The sequence below is a fragment of the Leuciscus leuciscus genome, assembly GCF_965113295.1.
Source record: "Leuciscus leuciscus genome assembly, chromosome: 4".
Lineage (NCBI taxonomy): Eukaryota > Metazoa > Chordata > Actinopteri > Cypriniformes > Leuciscidae > Leuciscus > Leuciscus leuciscus.
The window spans coordinates 6,699,344-6,716,538 of NC_138728.1; the positions used below are offsets into that span (position 1 = coordinate 6,699,344).

The window sequence follows — 17,195 nt, forward strand, 5'->3', positions numbered from 1 at the left end:
ATATAGTAGGGTCATTTTAAAAAGATTATGTAATGTTTATGAATGGGCTGATAGCCATTACATTTTTATAATTAAAAACTTGTTATTATAACTAATAAAGTTTAAGATCACATAGTTTTTTCCTCCTCTGGCATTTGATCCTCTGAATCGCTTCACTACAGCCTGATTGCAGCCTATATTCAACAAAAGCTGAATCTGTGTCGCCTGATTCCCTGCATCCTCTGTGTGAGAACACATGATCGAGTGTAAGAGTATGCGTTGTCAGCCTGTTTAGTATAATCTGGTTCTGTTGTTTACAAGCCACTTATAAAACTATTGAATGTTGTACACTGGAAGGCTGAATGAGCATCAAAGCTTTGGTAAATGAGGCGTTGGTTTCCTCAACTGTTATAGATGAATTACCAGCGCTGCGTTCACAAACATGTTGTGTGTGGAGAGAGATTGCAGTGTCTGTTTCCACACCGTGTCACATTTACATGTTGTGTGACACCTAATGTGGACGTGTGTTTGTGTTTACAGCCCTGTCTTTCTGGAGTGTGTTGAGAGGCGGCGAGTTTTACGAGCTCTTTATTTGTGTATGTAAAGACCTCTACAGCTGTTAGCGGCACAAAAGCACACTCATCTGCCCACTGACTTCAACAACGTCCCATGTAGCGTACAAGCTAAATCAGCTGTGCTAATGGAGACTAACTGACTAACTGGTGTCCTGAGTGGATCTCATTGTTTTGTACACTTTATTTGGGCTAACATTATAGCTAATGTCTGGACATTCTATCCATTTTCTATTTCTTCCTCGTGACGTCCTAATTAGTGACGATGATACCAAAATGCATCGGCCGAAAGACATGCGTGAATGTAGGACATGCATTCATACACTCATCCACAACATGCAAACACAACCACTTTTCATGGTTTAATTTGGTCACAGTGGTTTATTATGTGGCTCCTGGCTTTACCTGGCGACATAACTCTTATTTTAGCATCGGCAGGGGCATCTCGTAACACAGCCAGGACAGCAAGGCCTTTACTGTCCTACTGTACCCTTCGAGAGAGGGGGTCTTTATGCCCTCGACCACAGAGGAATCCCTGTCTTCCCCAGGAACCGAAAGCTTTTTGTATCACGTAGTCGGGTTTAAAAATATGAGATTTCTAGTGAAAACTTTTCTATTTCACATTGATTTATTTAATTGAATTATGAATGACATTACCAGAATAATATAATTTGAGTTAAATCAAACAGATCTTGCTTTAATAACCGCATAAACGGAGCTCAAGATACTTAAGCAAACTTTTAGGAAAGAACAATACCAATTGAGATCTCATTAATGTCTCAATTGGGATTAGAAGGGATTAAGAGAGCAAACAAATATTTTAAGTTTCCTGATTCCCAGATATGATTTACTGCTAAAGACACAGAATTTAATATGTCCTTACTGAATAAAAGTATTAATTTCTTTAAAAAAAAAAACATTTTGCAATCTTCATTTACAGTGTTTACCAGTATTTAAAGAATTAATGCAACATTGTGGATGATATCTCACCTTGACCCTTCTAATAAAATTACATGTTGCTATTTTGTAGGTTGCCGGAATAGATGCAGGGAAATATCACATATAAGGCCACCCAGATCACAAGCTTTTATCTCTTTATTGCCGCATGTTACAATCCAGTGGTTGTGGCTTGCTTCTTATTTACGGACAAGAGTAATATTTGATAGGAGGGTTTGGAGAAGACATGCTGGCTGCCTCTGTCTCGAGTGACTCTATAGCTGCGAGCGTGTTGTGTGCCGTGTTTAATGTGGAAATGGAAACAGATATCATCAGTGTGACAGCACTCTCTTGCTTTAAAAGGAGGGGAAAAAATAACATTTCAGCTGTCATCTCTCAATTAAGGCACTCTCTGCCAAAATTTAAACAAGAGCCCTGGCATCCCGGCCTGCAAGTTTAAACTAGAATGCTTTTGTTTTGTTTGATTGCTCTTGTGTAAACTTTAATTTGGAAAAGATCTAAGATGACATGACACAACAGGAGAGAGAGAGAGAGCGAGAGAGAGCGAGAGAGAGCGAGAGAGAGAGAGAGAGAGAGAGAGAGAGAGAGAGAGAGAGAGAGAGAGAGAGAGAGGAAGGATGAGGGAGGAGGAAATTAAGAGTGAAATAGAGGACAGAATAAAAGTGAAAGAGCAAAACAAAAAAAAGAGTAAGAGGTGAGAAGTGAGAAGTGAAGAAAACTAAATGGAACAGAAGTAAACAGAACACAAAAGAACTGAACAGAAGTGAAGTGAAATTAACTCAACAGATGTAAACGGAGGTGAAGTAAACAGAACAGAACAGTAGAGAAATGAACAGAACAAGACAAAATAGAAGAAGTGACATTACCTTAACAGAAGTTAACAGAACAGAAGAGGACAGAATAGAAGTGAAATTAAGAAATGAACTGAACAGAAGCAAAGTTAAGCGACAAACCAAACAAGACAATATAGAAGTGAAGTGAAATTAACTCAACAAAAGTTAACAGAACAGAAGAGGACAGAACACAACAAAATTGAAGTGAAATGAACTTAAAAAGAATTGAGAACAACAGAACACGAGTGAAGTGAAGTGAAGTGAAGTGAAGTGAAGTGAAGTGAAGTGAAGTGAAGTGAAGTGAAGTGAAGTGAAGTGAAGTGAAGTGAAGTAAAGTAAAGCAAAGTGAAGTGAAAAACAGAAAAGGACAAAATGGAAGTGAAGAGAAATTAACTCAACAGAAGTGAACAGAACAGAACAGAAAGTAAAGCAAAGCCAAGAGAACAGAACAATAGTGACATGAAGAAGTGAAGCGAAGCAACACAAACAGAACAAAATAAAATAGAAATGAAGTGAAATGAATTCAATAGAAGAGAAGCGAACAGAAAAGACCTGAATTGAACTAAACTGAAGTGAATCGAAGTGAAGTGAACACAACTCAACAGAATAGTATACTGAGAATTCTCTTGTTTAAAGTGACCTCAGTTACAACATCACCCGAGTTGTAATTCTAACTATATGAGTTCTCTTCTCCCATTCTGATGTTGGAACGAGAGGGGAAAAGCAGCCAAAAGATAAATAAACAGCAGCGGCAACGCAGGCATTCATAAAAAAAAAGGGCCAAATGATCAACACATTGAGTCCAGCTGCCTGCACATAGAGCGAAAACAAATAAGAATGGAAATGAAAAAGACAGAGGAACTGCAGTAAAACGCTCTTTAATCAGCTCCCCATTAGCCAATCTTAAATCAATTAAAGCTTTAACTTGTTAACATGTGGAGATCTAAAACGACTTCCTACACAAGATCAGCCAGGCAGACAAGCCACAGCACTGATTTCCGTCCCATTTCAAAGAGCTTGCGGTTTGGTTAGCGCTCAGTAGGTTTGTTTGAACACACTCTGTGAATGTGTGTGTGTGTGTGTGTGTGTTTATGCAGAGCGTAATCAGAGGCACAAGCCACATTAAGGCAAGCATCACTATTGCTATTGCTCATCCTATGTGCTATTACTTTTGGTTGGGTGTATGTGGAATGGTTTTAAACAAAACTACTTTTAAACCGAGTACTATTATTGGTGGCTGAAAAGAATCTAACTATAGCCCAAGTACAGTGAATACAAGTCATACACTTTCTGGCCATTTGTCTCTGAAGTTGCTTAAAAATATTATGCCAAATGGCTTAGCCCCTCACATAATGTCATTTTAAATAGCTAAGATCTATGAAAGCCCATTTCTAAACTTCTTGTAACTGCAGCTTACACAATTACAACTTTACGATTTATGATTATACTTTTAAACTAACACCCAAGCAAGCACTTAAAACACTTTAATAACTACATAGCAACCGTCCACAACATCCTTGTGACGCTAAGTTTTGTATGAGCAGACACCAATTGCATTTTCATCAGAAAATGTAAAAATTGAGTTAAAAAGAAGCCATTAATTATGTAGAAGTGAGTTGGAAAAGGTTAAGCAATACATACTTGGAGAAAATTAAATAGAAAGAGAATGTCAAATAGACAAAAAAGAGATTAGAGGAAAAGGTCGTCATAAACATGATTCATTTAACCTTTCGAGAAGGTCAATAGTTTGTAGGTTTCACTTCCATCTGAACTTGCCATAATGCGCACACATGCCAGTGAGAAACATGAGGGGTGCTATGACAACACTTCATATGACGGTAAAGCGCCAATGAGAACGAATGAGGTTTTGAAAGAGCAAACAAACACACACAGATGATGTGTGAATGAGAAACATCAGCATTAAGCAGACATAAGAGAGTGCATGAGGAGGAAACGTTACAAAGCGCCATATGACGTGTGTGTGAAAGTGTTTCATTGAGTGTTTCGAGTTCAGCACAAGTTAAGATCTAAAGGCAATTTTAGCCCTTTTTTAAAAACTGAGGGACAAGTTGGAATCATTTCATGTGGTAATAAACTTTAAGCCACAAATCTTTCATTTAAACCTCTCAAACGAAGATTAAAGTGACTGATACTGCATGCAAGTCAAAGAAGAGGACAAGGAGAGTAAAATCTCTAAATGATTCACTTTTTCTGTGTCAATCTATTTCTAGGTAGAGGTGGAGGACAGGGGCTGAGACAAAGACAGACAGAAACAGATTCAATCCAGGAGAGAGGACAAGACAGAAAAAAGGGGAATAGAAAAGTAGCGAGTCAGACAGAAAACTGGAAGCGGAGGGAAAGGCATAACAAGAGCAGCAGAAGGAGGGGGGCTCGGACAGGAGAGCCCCCGCAATGCCGCTGATGGCCCTCTACGGCCTTGTCTTAGTTCCCAGAGCCATCATTTAGGCTTGTATTTGAGACATTCCACAATAAAGATGTCAAATAGAAGGCAAGTCTATCGCCTCTAGGGAAACAGCCTGGAGTTACTCCAAAGAGACCCACAGCCAAGATAACCAAGAAAATGCGGAGAGAGAGGGAGAGTGTGTGCAAAGACAGAATGGAAGAAAGAGAGAGATTTTAAGGAGAAGAAGGATAAAAAGAAAAGTTAGAGAAAGTAAAGAATGGTTTGATTATGAAGGAAAGAGTCATAGAAATAGAGTAACATATAGCATTATCACAGTTTAAGACAATGTATTATGGTAATACCTTGGTTTTTTTGGACATAGTACCATGGCTGGACCATAGTATTCTAAGAAATAACTGGGAGTACAATGTAAATAGTCATTAAATGTGTGTTGTGTAATCCCCACGTCACTAGAATCACCTTGCGTGTTTAAGGCCAATCTGTTAAAGTTTATACCTATGAATTCAGAAAGCATAGAAGACTTGAATTCAAGTGATTTTGCTCAGATTAACATGAATGCATTGACCTGCCTGATTTTGTTCGCACAATTGCAACAAAATGAAGAGCAAATGTTCGCAATAGTGGCTCAACCAATTGTGTGATTTGGAGGCGGGACTATTTTTTGGCCTAAGAATAGAAATCGAAGGGACTGTTTGCAAACATTCATTGCTTTTCACATGTTCTGTTAGGGGCTTCTAGTGGCACAGAAATTATGACAGTTTGTAAGTATTTTAGTAAATTGGTTTCGATTTCTTATGAATTCGTACAATCTCATTCATACGTTTTTTTTTTTTTTTTTGCAATCTGCTTATGTTCCACAAGTCACACGTAGCCAGACCTTCACACTGACAGCAGAAGATCTGGATTCCATCACAGCTTTCATTGGCCAATATTCATACAATATTGTCAACTGGGGTGTGATTAGAGGTGGACCTTCATTGTCATGTTTTACTTACAAATCACTCGGATCATACAAAGTTTTTAGCCAGCTGAAAACACCAGCGCTCTTCTGAAAACGTCTTGATGCGGGCACTTGAGAGTATTTTTTTTAGTTGAGATGCTATATGTGCTATATACGAATATATCTGATATATCTGATTTCCCAGACAGTTTGTTTCTGAATATAAAAATTAAGCATTTGCTCTTGTTTTCAATGATTTTGTTCCGTTGTTGTGCCTCTTGTTGTCTTCTGTTGCTGTTGTCCCAGCAGGATGTGGCGCGGTTGGTCACTGTGGTATTTGTCCCGTCCCTCCTTCACTGTGATTGGACGACTAGGTAAAAAGTGACATTGATGAGCGCTGTGTTTTACTCAAAGTTTAATATTCTTCAACTCTCGACCGTAAAAAAAACACTAGACTGATCAAGCACCTCGTCAAGTTGCTGGCGTTGTAAAAAAACACGGCACTCCCATTGAAACCAATTGGAAAAATACACTAGCCTCGGGGGAAAAAAAGCATTCATGGACACAAACTTCACCTACAAATCATACGTTTAATTGTACATACGAAATCGCCAACTAGTGCAATACTTACGAATTCTCACAAGATCGCGTTGGAAACTACATACTTCACCTTTAAGTAGTACGTAATATCAAAAACCATGGTATTACTATCTGATGTCATCACTGTACACCACAGTTTTGGTTTGAAATGGAAAAATATTAGGAAAAGAAATCTGATGAAATTGTGCAAGCTGTTGTAGCAAGGCAGAGGAGGCGCTAAAGGTCTCTGAAGGTCTGAGCCCTGATGTCCTGCTCTGGGATCCATCATCATTACAACGTCTAATGAAAAATGATGACCTCAGCATCCTGAAACTCCGCTCGGCACACATATTTGCTTTGGATTATGAGAGCAGAGAGGAGATGAGATGAAAGCGGTTCAAGTTCTTCATCCAGCTTGCTAAGACGAACATCTTTATCTCTCGCGACACTGAAATACGTGGTCACAGTGACACTATAGAGAGCCACCACACTTCAGGTTGATAAGTCGCTTTTGACCAAAGACACATCTGCACTCACTTAGAGCAGTAACGCAGACGGACTCGCTACAAAAAACACACTTTTTAACGAATTCCTGAATCCCCACAGCAATCCAGCAAAAACCATGAGACCCGGACCTAACTCTCCGGGTCATGGAATTTCATCTTTGAACTATTTCAATAAATATGAGATGCCAAGTTATTAATTTTCTCTCAGCCTTTTCTTCCCCTACTTCCATTTTTAACCGCTAACATAAACATCGGACCTGACTGCCGATTTCTGGGAATTGGAGGCGATTGCGCCACTGGTGACATTTGGGTGACATTTTTAAGAGATGAAAATAATCGCAAGGTTCCTGTTGGCGTGCTCCTGTCAGAACGGGGATGGAATACTGGCGCTAGACGCACTCGGCTGGCCTTTTCCGAGGCGCTGCACGGAAAGATCGCCGAGGCTGATTTGTTTACGTATGCGGAGGGGGTCATTACAGAGGTCATTAGCCGGGCAAAGAGATGACAAGGGAGTAGCTCATCTGTAAATCCGTCAAGAGAGGCAACCGAGTGTGTATTTTTCTCTCTAGCGTCTTACCAAGACAGTTGTGCCCGTCGTCTGCCAGCATGAATCCATCGTAGCATGTGCACCTGTAGTTCCCGGGGATATTGATGCAGTCGTGAACACATCCGCCATTGTAGTCGTTTTCACACTCGTCCATATCTGGAAAAGACAGCACACACACACACACAATTGAGTCAGTAAACACAAAACATCACATTGAGTCAGTACAGATCAGACAAATGTCCATAACACAAACAGTATGAGTTACACACCGAAGTTTAACACTTAGGTTAGGGGTTTGTTAACCCCTTAGGTTAACTCTTAAGACTACTAAAAAGTCAAATCATGTTAGTGATACTAAGCAGAGGTTAAATAGGAAGTTTTAGGAACAGTTGGCTTATGAAACAAGCCTCCATTAGGGCCATGAGTCTGTACAGCAGACAGACGTAAGTGGGGACACTAAAATAAACACAATATTTCTTTCTCTTTCACTCACACACTTGAATACATTGAAATCAGATAGACAGAACGTGTCTGTTCTCTGCCAGACAATGATAGCGGGTATCTGCTTCGTGTTCTGTATACCTCGGAGTGTGTGATTTAATAAACCTGGCTTGTGCACTTGGAGACATACGGCACAAACTAAAAATATCCACATTATTTCCCACAAATAACACTCACGTTGTGCAACTGTGGCTTTGAGGACAGTGAGAACTGCGTTTAAGAATGTTTTGTTTTTCTTTGCAAAACTGAAAATCTATTTAGACAGTCAAATTTCGAGCTCACAGTAACACACATTCAAGCGCACATGCTCATGCCACAAACACAAATCATACACACACAGATATACACTAAAATTATGGAGGCATAAATACTTCACTAGTATTTTATTTGTTGTTTATTTCTTTTGTCTATCAAAGAGTGTCGGTTTTGGCTTATTTTGAGGAAAAAGGGCCATCACAGTAGACAAACCCTGAGCCAACTCATCATGAAAACATCCATAAACACTCTGGAGCAAACAAAAGGTTCATGTTTCATTACCGTTTTAGTGAACATGCTCCTGAAGAGCGCTTCATGACCCAATTTTTTCACATTGTGAAATGACTTTAAAATAACACATTGAGTCTCATTCACTAAGTGTGTGTGAACGTTTTAATAAAAAAAAAAAACACACGATACACTTTCATGAACTTTACTTTACTTTAAGATGCAATTTATGCAAAAATCACATACTCTGGGTGGCCTTATAAATCACGTTAAGATGAACTTTAATACATAGATATTCAATCTATATTTCATAATTTAGGCTATAGAGTAAGAAAAGGTGCATAATAGCTTGAGCTGCAAGGTTCCTCTGTATAAAAAAACGCAGATACGTGTGTGTACAGCTTCCTAATGAGAGGCCTGTAATATATGGATCTGTATTAAAGGTGTTTATTGTGTTTAAAGTGGTTTTGAGGATGGCACACTTATAGTATTGCTTGAGGATGTTTCTGCGTGTACTCTCAGGCGAGCGTGTCTTAAGATAGTGTCATATGTTTGCTGTGAGTGACGAAATGCTGTACAAGATGGAGATGGTTTGGGCGTATTCTATGCAAATGACCTATCAAGCATGTAGTCGCTTATTTAAAATACTCCAAATTCATTAAAATTATAACAAGGCACAAATTCATGTGTGTATCATATGTGTCATGAACAGGGTGGAATTTCAAATGAAGTTCAAATGAATCCACACAATTGAACTGAATGAGACACAATATGTCCGTCAGTGGCATTACACTAATGCATTATAAAGACAATCCATCCCGAGAACTGTAAGAAAACGAGCGAGAGTCGAGGTGACAGTGTTTTTAGGTGTCCGTGCGTGTTGTGGCCGTTAGCAAGGGTTACAAGCTGTATATGAGCTGCCAGTGAAGGTGTGAGGGGGACGGGGATGTTAAAGAGCGGGACGGCTAGTTAGCTTCCAGCTGACAGACTTCCTGTCCCGGAGCTGTTGTTGATACGGGCCGGCAGCGAGCTGACAGGTCGGGCTGCTAACAGGTCGCCATTTCCGCCGTTGACACGAGCTGATCTCTAATTGAAGGAGAAGTGTTTACGCTCAACATCCCATCAGGCAGATTAAGCACCTCCGCTAACACCTCAGCAGGGGTGGAGCCCGCGGGAGGCAACACCTCAACACCCCTATGGCCTAATATACACATGCCCAAATCCTAACTGCTGAAAAACGTGCCATGCAGGGAGCAAAGGAAGGAGGGGTACTGCAAAAAGCCATTTTCATAACTTAGGAAAGGGACAAACAATGACACCTTGCTAATGTGTGTTTTTGTAAAGTTTCCCACTCCTGTTATTTAGTACTGGTGAGCTATAGCAGATAACAGTAAAGAAGTGTAATGCCCATATAAACTGAAATCTGTGTCTCCTTACATTTTTGGAGGCAAGTAGATTTTGAATGCAACTTTTAAACAAAATGTTAGTCCTTCCTTCATAATTAATTTGCACGTTATTATAAATAAAACTCTGTTTCAGAAATCACACATTCACAGTTAGGTTGAACCTTCGACATAAAGATTTTAGGTTTAGCTCTACATATGTACTGAATAAGGGGCAATGTTTGTCTCAGCTATACTGTAAAGGATAATTTTGTAATCTTTCCCGAAGGTCCTGTGAAACAAAGCAAAACATTTTCTATAAAAGTGAAAAAAGTGCAAATATTGCATGCAGTCTCAATTAATATGATGCCATAAAAAGTTTACATTACCGGTAGGATTTTTAAAAATTGTTTTTGAATGAAGTCCCTTAAGGCCCATTCACACAAAGAACAATAATTATAAAGATAACAATATTAGATTCCACATCCGCGGACGATATCATTCTGTTTATCATGCAGTTTTGTCATCTGCCACTTTAAATGCTCGAGCTGTCATTGTTTTTCTCATTCATCAGCTGGAAAATCGTTCTTCTGTGCCGTTGTTGTCGTGTAGAATGCTATTCTTTTATATTCAGAATGATTTTTTTTATCATAACTATATAAAAAATAACTATATCTTATTTTAGAACTATTCCATTATCATTATAGTTATCGTCCTTGTGCAAGGCTGCATTTATTTGATCAAAAATACAATGTGAAAATGACAACTTAAAAAAAACATATTTCAATATATAATTTATTCCTGAGATGGCAAAGCTGAATTTTCAATAACCATTAGTCCAACTGTCAATGTCACATGACACTTCAGAATTCATTCTAATAAGCTAATTTATTTATCAATGTTGAAAACAAAGTTTTTTTGTTTTTTTTATGAATAGAAAGTTCAAGAGAACAGCATATGTTTGAAATATAAATCTTTGTAACGTTAAAAAATATATTTACTGACACTTTTACTCACCCCAAACTTTTGAATGATAACAACTATAGAATAATTAAAAATGCTGTTTAAAAAAAGTTTTAGATTAATTATATGCCACTCCACAATTTTCATTTTGTAACTGTCCTGTAATGATTTTATGATTTTAAGATTTTCAGTGTGTGTGTGTGTGTGTGTGTGCGCGCGCGTGTGGTGGCACATAAAGCAGTAAAGAGACTGAAGTGTCCTGTGAGGGGAGGGTCAGGGATGAATGGTGGGCACACTCAGCCAATCAGAGCATTGACAGCTCTGTGATGAGTCCGCAGACACCAGGCAGACAATGGCCTAGTAATGGGCCGACACCTTCATCTCTCATTCCATTTATCTGTCTCTACCTCACCACCCCCCATGCCCTTATCTATCATTTTCTCATCGAAACATACAAACACACACTCAGAAACACAACTACACACACAATCCATCTCAGTCTACACACAAGCAGAGACTAGGGCACTTATTCAGTAAAGCAGCGACAATTCGTCCTCTTTCACAGGTATAAAAAGAGGATGGAGGGAATGAGAGAAAGAATGAATAAAAAGGCGGACAAGACCATTTTCTCCAGGTTAAACTGACTGACCCATAGTCCCGATGCTGAGTCATCTTTACAAGCTTTGTTTAATCTCTTTCCCTACCCTGCAAATAAACCCAGCAGTGAAATCCCCACACTAGCCTCTGGGGATTTAAGATCTGTGGGGATTCCCTTCTGAGCTTCCCAACTGAGAAAGCTCATCAATTAATCAATTTGCATAATCAATAAAACCCAAAAGGGTTAGGAAGGAAGTGCTATGCCATGACTATGTCATCTCATGCCATAATTTGTATATATATAATTATAATATTTTGTCTTTAAAGCATATAAACTGAGTCAGTACTGTGTCATTTCAAAGTCGCCAAATGAAAATGAGTTTCCCTTTCATTAGTCAAACAAACCAATAGTCCCGCCCCCAACTCACGGCATTGGTTGAGCCAATGTTGCTGTGTCATGCTGGTCGGGATGCTCAAACAAACAGAGCAATGTTTTGACACTGGCACAAAGCCACTGTGTTTACGTTTTGAGGGGAATGAACCTACAAAAGGCATTTTAATTGCATAGTGCCGTCTACTGTAGGAAAAACCATTAGATGCATTTTACAGTGTTTAAATGAAGTCTACCAGCCCTAAAAAAACATCAAATACATAACGCAAAGCAGGTTTACAAATCACAGACAACATATCCCTTGACTTTACAATGACAGAAACATGCAAAACAATATTCAGAATCACGCATGATAGTAGAGAAGCAGCACTTTTCAAATGTCACAATTACAATTAAATTACAGTTTTGTTGTGTCTGTATATCACCAGTTAAAGTGAGGTTTATCTGCAATACATTATAAAAACCATGTTAAAGATTCAAACAATAGCAAATATATTCAATAATTCTATATGAGCACAAAGCTAAAAAGGCAATAATGAATTGCAGTGGGCTTGGGGACCAGCTGACTGAATTTACTGAGCAGTCACCACAAAGACTTAAACTAATATTTATTTAGAAAACCCAAAGGAAACCTTTCTGAAACTACTTAGGAGAAATAGTCGACATATAGGAAGGGTGTAGAGCTATAAATTCAAATTAATGTGAATAGCATAGCTCAGATTATATGATCTTAAAGAAATTAGATGAGAAACATTTGAGATCTTTTGCAGACTTTGGTATGTTGGCAAATCTGAGCACATGACACTGTTGAGATCTCTTCTGAAACTTCAGATGAGACACATTTGAGATTACTGGGGTCTTTTTCTTAGGAGAAACACCTGAGAAATCAGGAGACTCCATCTGACCTCCATTTCATCTCATTGGTGTATAGGAGAAACAACTGAGACGGTCAGTAGATCTTATTTATGATTATTTTTTCTAATGAATGGTCTGCAATTATGAGAAACTGCTGAGACAGAGGCCCTGTTTACACCCACATGCGTTTGATCGATCAGATCACAAGTCAACGACGCTAAATACAGGTGTAAATGGGGTCTAAAACGTTTTCAACAACTTCCAGAGGTGGTCGAAAACGCATTCGACCGGATTGCTTTGGTAGTGTAAACGCTCATGTGGTCGAATGTGTTCGAATAGCCGCAAAAGATCTGAAAAAGCCCATAAATGTACCCGCCAGTAGACCCTCCTCTCGAAGAAATCAGAACAGAAGTGGTTGAAAGTGGGCAAAAGAGACAGATTAAAACACCAGGTGTAAATAGGAAAATGTCTCCCACATCTACTTGTGATCCGATCGAGCAAAACGCATCTTAATACCAGGTGTAAACAGGGCCAAAGGTCTACCAAAGACCAATCTCCGAGCAAAATAAATGTACTTTTGGTTAATAAGAGCACAGTTTAAGACATTTTCTGCGACACACCTGGATTGCTAGGATCTTTTCAGAGGAGAAACATCTAAAAAGCAGGAGACTTCAGCTAAAAGTCTCCATTTAGCCTATTTGTTGTCTACAAGAAACAATTGAGATATTGAAGAGATGGGTTCTGAATGTCCTCATGCTCAACAGACTTCATGTAACACTAATGTGCAGACAGACACGATGACTGCATTAGAGTGTTAGCAAGCATTTTCTTAATTTTCTTCAAAGCCAAACACGCAGGGCTTTAATTAAAGGGTGGGTATTGGGGGTGTTAATGGGATTTTTTTTGCTCCAGACAAAACAGCCCCCCCACTCCCCACAATACACCACATTACACTGTGGACGGAATGTCCGCTCAGACAGAATAAGAGCAAGAAGAAAAGAAGAAAAAAAAAAAGAGAAGAGACGCACGCATAGACTAAAGCAGACCGGTCGGACTCCACATAACTGACAGCCTCATTGCCCCGCGACCATAGACTGCGGTTTGAAGGTGGGAGGAAAAGGCTTCTGTAAAGTCCAGAACATTCCCCGTGTTTCCTTAGAGAAATAAAAAGATGTTGTTCTAGCCCACGCTGTCTGGCCTCAGACAGGAGTATCAAGCGCTAACTGAAGAGCAGTCTGGTGCAATGCCGTTTCACATCCACCTAATTCATTAATGCAACTGAGAATTGGTTTCGGGTTTCATAATAGGTAGAGAGCTCATTTCACCCTTTTCCTGAAACACAAGCTCCACACATGTGGGTGAAACGGGGAGAGAGTGCGGCAAAACGAACAATCTAGAATCCACAGATGAAGAACACAGCGTACAATAACAGGAAACAGCAGGGAGAGAGAATAACCCGACTGTTTGTCAGCTCTAAAAGTGTCCATCATGCTCGGTGCACCTCAGTGATACTCTGACACACACAAACTCAATTACGCCCATGGAGCTCGCAGTCTTTAATCGCACCAGCTAGAAGTCAGAGAAGTGTGTGTGTGTGTGTGCGTGCGTGAGAGAGTGCGTTTGCACAAATGGTTAAATTCAAGATCCTTGAATACAATTTCATCCTGGGTTAACTTAACCTGGACCTAAAAATCATCACTTGATTTATCAATAACTGCACCCTGCACCTGCTCAGCCATGAAACGAAAGTGTGAAATTGAGAGTATAAAATAAGAAATAGAGCATAAACTTTGAGTATTTCATTATACAATATTAGAGGATAACCAAATAATGAATAAAATATTTTTTTCACTTAAAGTGTTATGCTGATAACATATTTTGTAAAGGAAAAACATTGATTTAGAAAAATGCATATCGTATATAACATTTTTAATATTATGCAAACATATAATTTAATGAAAGAAATGTATGAGGAAAAATGCATATTTTATATACATTTTTGTAATGCCAATCTATAATTCTGAAAAAGAAAAAAAAAACTTTTTTTTGGAAAAATACATATTGTAGATCATTTTTTGTAATATAATGCATATATATCATCCTTATTGAAAAAATATACAAATTATTTAATAAATTAGACAATCACTGTTTTGTTCTCCAGTCACTATGTTCTTCAAAAATCACATTAGCTATTAAATAACCTATACCGATCAACTACTAAATTGTTCTATGTCCATTACCTGCTCAATAGATGTATATGAGTGTACAGAGATGTGGCGTGATGTATATGTGTGTCTATGAGTGTTTCAGTGAATGTGTGAGTGTGATCCGCTCTGATCGTGTGTGTGTGTGTGTGTGTGTGTGTGTGTGTGTGTGTGTGTGTGTTGGCTCCAGCTGTGCTGTGCTCTCGAGCAGAACAGGAGAGGGAGGTGTAAAGACTGGAGCAGGTTTTGGCCTCCCAGCACCTCTCACCCTAACACTGAACTTCCTCCTCACTAATTAAGACCCACAGCAGGATCTAGAGAACAGCTGGATGACCTGACTGAGTGTGTGTGTGTGTGTGTGTGTGAGAGACAGCGAGAGACGGGCGGACAGGGACGGAACGAGCGAAACAGAAGGAGAGAGATCTGTCTGGCCCACCTTCGCAGTGCTTGCCATCTCCCTTGTAACCAGTCTTGCAGATGCACTTGAAGGACTTCGGAGTGTTCTGGCAGAGAGCGTCGATGTGACAGTCATCTGTGGCTTCGGAGCACTCGTCGGCATCTGTGGAGTAATCACATGGGATAAGATTTAGCTGAATGCTTGTTACACATCGATCTGAAAGGATAATAGTGTCAACAAATAATAGAGAACTCACTAGATGAAGATGCTTTATAAAGTGCCTATTTTTGGTTTAAGGCAGCCGAAAATCTAATGCTTCAATAGTAGGTCAGTTTCTAAAAGCATGACAGCCTCTCTATTTAAATCAGTACAATACAAATAAGAAAACAGAGAAGGGTCATTACATTAATCTTTCAGTTTCATTCATATTGGTTACAAAACCGAATAACATTCAAACAGAAGAGCAGGAATGAGTTCCAGAAACAACTAATCCTTCTCAGTGCAGCACATACCCATCTAACAAAAGACAATCTCATCAAACTGAATTAGATAGACATTGACTTTAATGAAAAATCTATGTTTTATGTGTTTCTTTTGACAGGAGATTCAGGGTGTGGTAAATGTTACTCTTTGTCTGTTCTGAGAACAGGTTACTTTCTCTTATGGGGATCTTATTGCTGGTTTAGACAGGTGAAACTGAACAGAACAGAATAAAAATGACAAAATCTTATTGAGACAGGACAAGGGCAGTCCGGAAGGAAGAAGTTTAGCCTTTTTAGCCAAGAAAAACGGTCCAATAAAGTGATATATTGATACACCTAAAAAGCAGAAATGATGCTCATTCATGCGCCAGATACAGAGGTGAATGAATGAATGAATGAGCAGACTGTTGGAAAGCTAAATTAGGAGATTTTGTCTTTTTGAAGAGGTTAAGGAGGTGGTTTGGTTGGTTATTGATGTGTAGACTCAATCCTGTCACCCCAACAGTGACACACCACTACCCCCCCCCCCCCCAAAAAAACTCTTCTTTGTCTTTTCATGAAATCGTGTGAATTCTTTAAACTTTACGCAAACGTAAAAATCACCTTTTGCGCAACGGTGCGCTCTTTACATCCAAGCCATAAATACACATGAAGTGTGTGTGTGAGAGAGAGAAAAACAGAGAATCCTTTCTAAAGTTTTGTTTGTGCATTCCATAACTTTAATCTGTTAAAGTGCTGTCTATTTAAAAAGACTGAAAACCGGGAAAACCAAAAGTCCGTTATGCGCAATAGTCAGACTCATTTGGAGATGAGTCATTCATCTCGGTTTATTTGCAAAATCATTGTGTCTGACCTAAAATACACACATGAAAATATAAAATACCACAAATCCTTCAGTCGTGTCGTGGTTAAAAAGAACTAACAGACAGTTTTTATTGTTTGTATCATTATTGACTTTTTTCCAGGCATTCATTATGGAGAGACACAATGCGTATTGATGGTGGTGGAGGAGTGAGGGGTCGATAAGCCCCCCGGACAGACCCCATCAGGGCGGCTCATGTTCCTATAGACCCTATGGGAGTTCGAGGAGCTCTCCTTAAGAAATATCAAGAGCATAAAACTGCGCGTTAAACGCGTTCAAATGCCTTATTCCGTCTTATGTCAATAACGAGAGCGCAATATTTTAAATATCATGACAATTTTTTTTTTTTTTAGATGAATGCAATAATAATTAATAATACAGAATTTGTTGCAATTACACTGAAATAATTTGCATACAAACATGCAACCACTGAATTATAGCCAATATCAGGTGTTAAAAGTTTATGTGTAAAGTAAAAATGATGTGAAAGATACAGAAAAAATTATTAATAGAATGGAACACTTACCTGCGACTGCAACATTTCCCATGACATCCAAAGTATTTATGAGGAGGAAAAACAAACAGACGTCCCAGGAGAAGCAGGCAGGACCCATGGTTAGAGGCTGTGAGTGAATGGACTTCTCCAGTTGTGCGTTTCTTTGATAAGAAGGATTTCTGCTGCTGGCAGAGAGAGCACGAGAGCTCCAGCCGCCTGCTGATTGGCTTGCGCACATTTGAGG

The 17,195-nt window shown here is 39.0% G+C and overlaps 1 protein-coding gene across 2 annotated transcripts in view; it reads right to left on the reverse strand.

Moving 5' to 3' along the window:
• Positions 1-17,195, reverse strand: part of scube1 (signal peptide, CUB domain, EGF-like 1) — a 64,088-nt gene extending 46,893 nt beyond the window's left edge. Inside the window, exons 1-3 of one of the 2 annotated variants that reach the window (XM_082167069.1) lie at positions 16,982-17,195; positions 15,151-15,273; positions 7,369-7,494 (exon numbers count right to left, since the gene is read on the reverse strand). In XM_082167069.1, coding sequence (XP_082023195.1) covers positions 7,369-7,494; positions 15,151-15,273; positions 16,982-17,189 — 457 coding nt within the window. In that variant the 5' untranslated portion in view covers positions 17,190-17,195. The remainder of the gene's footprint in view (positions 1-7,368; positions 7,495-15,150; positions 15,274-16,981) is intronic. The other variant, XM_082167070.1, reaches the window with a different exon arrangement.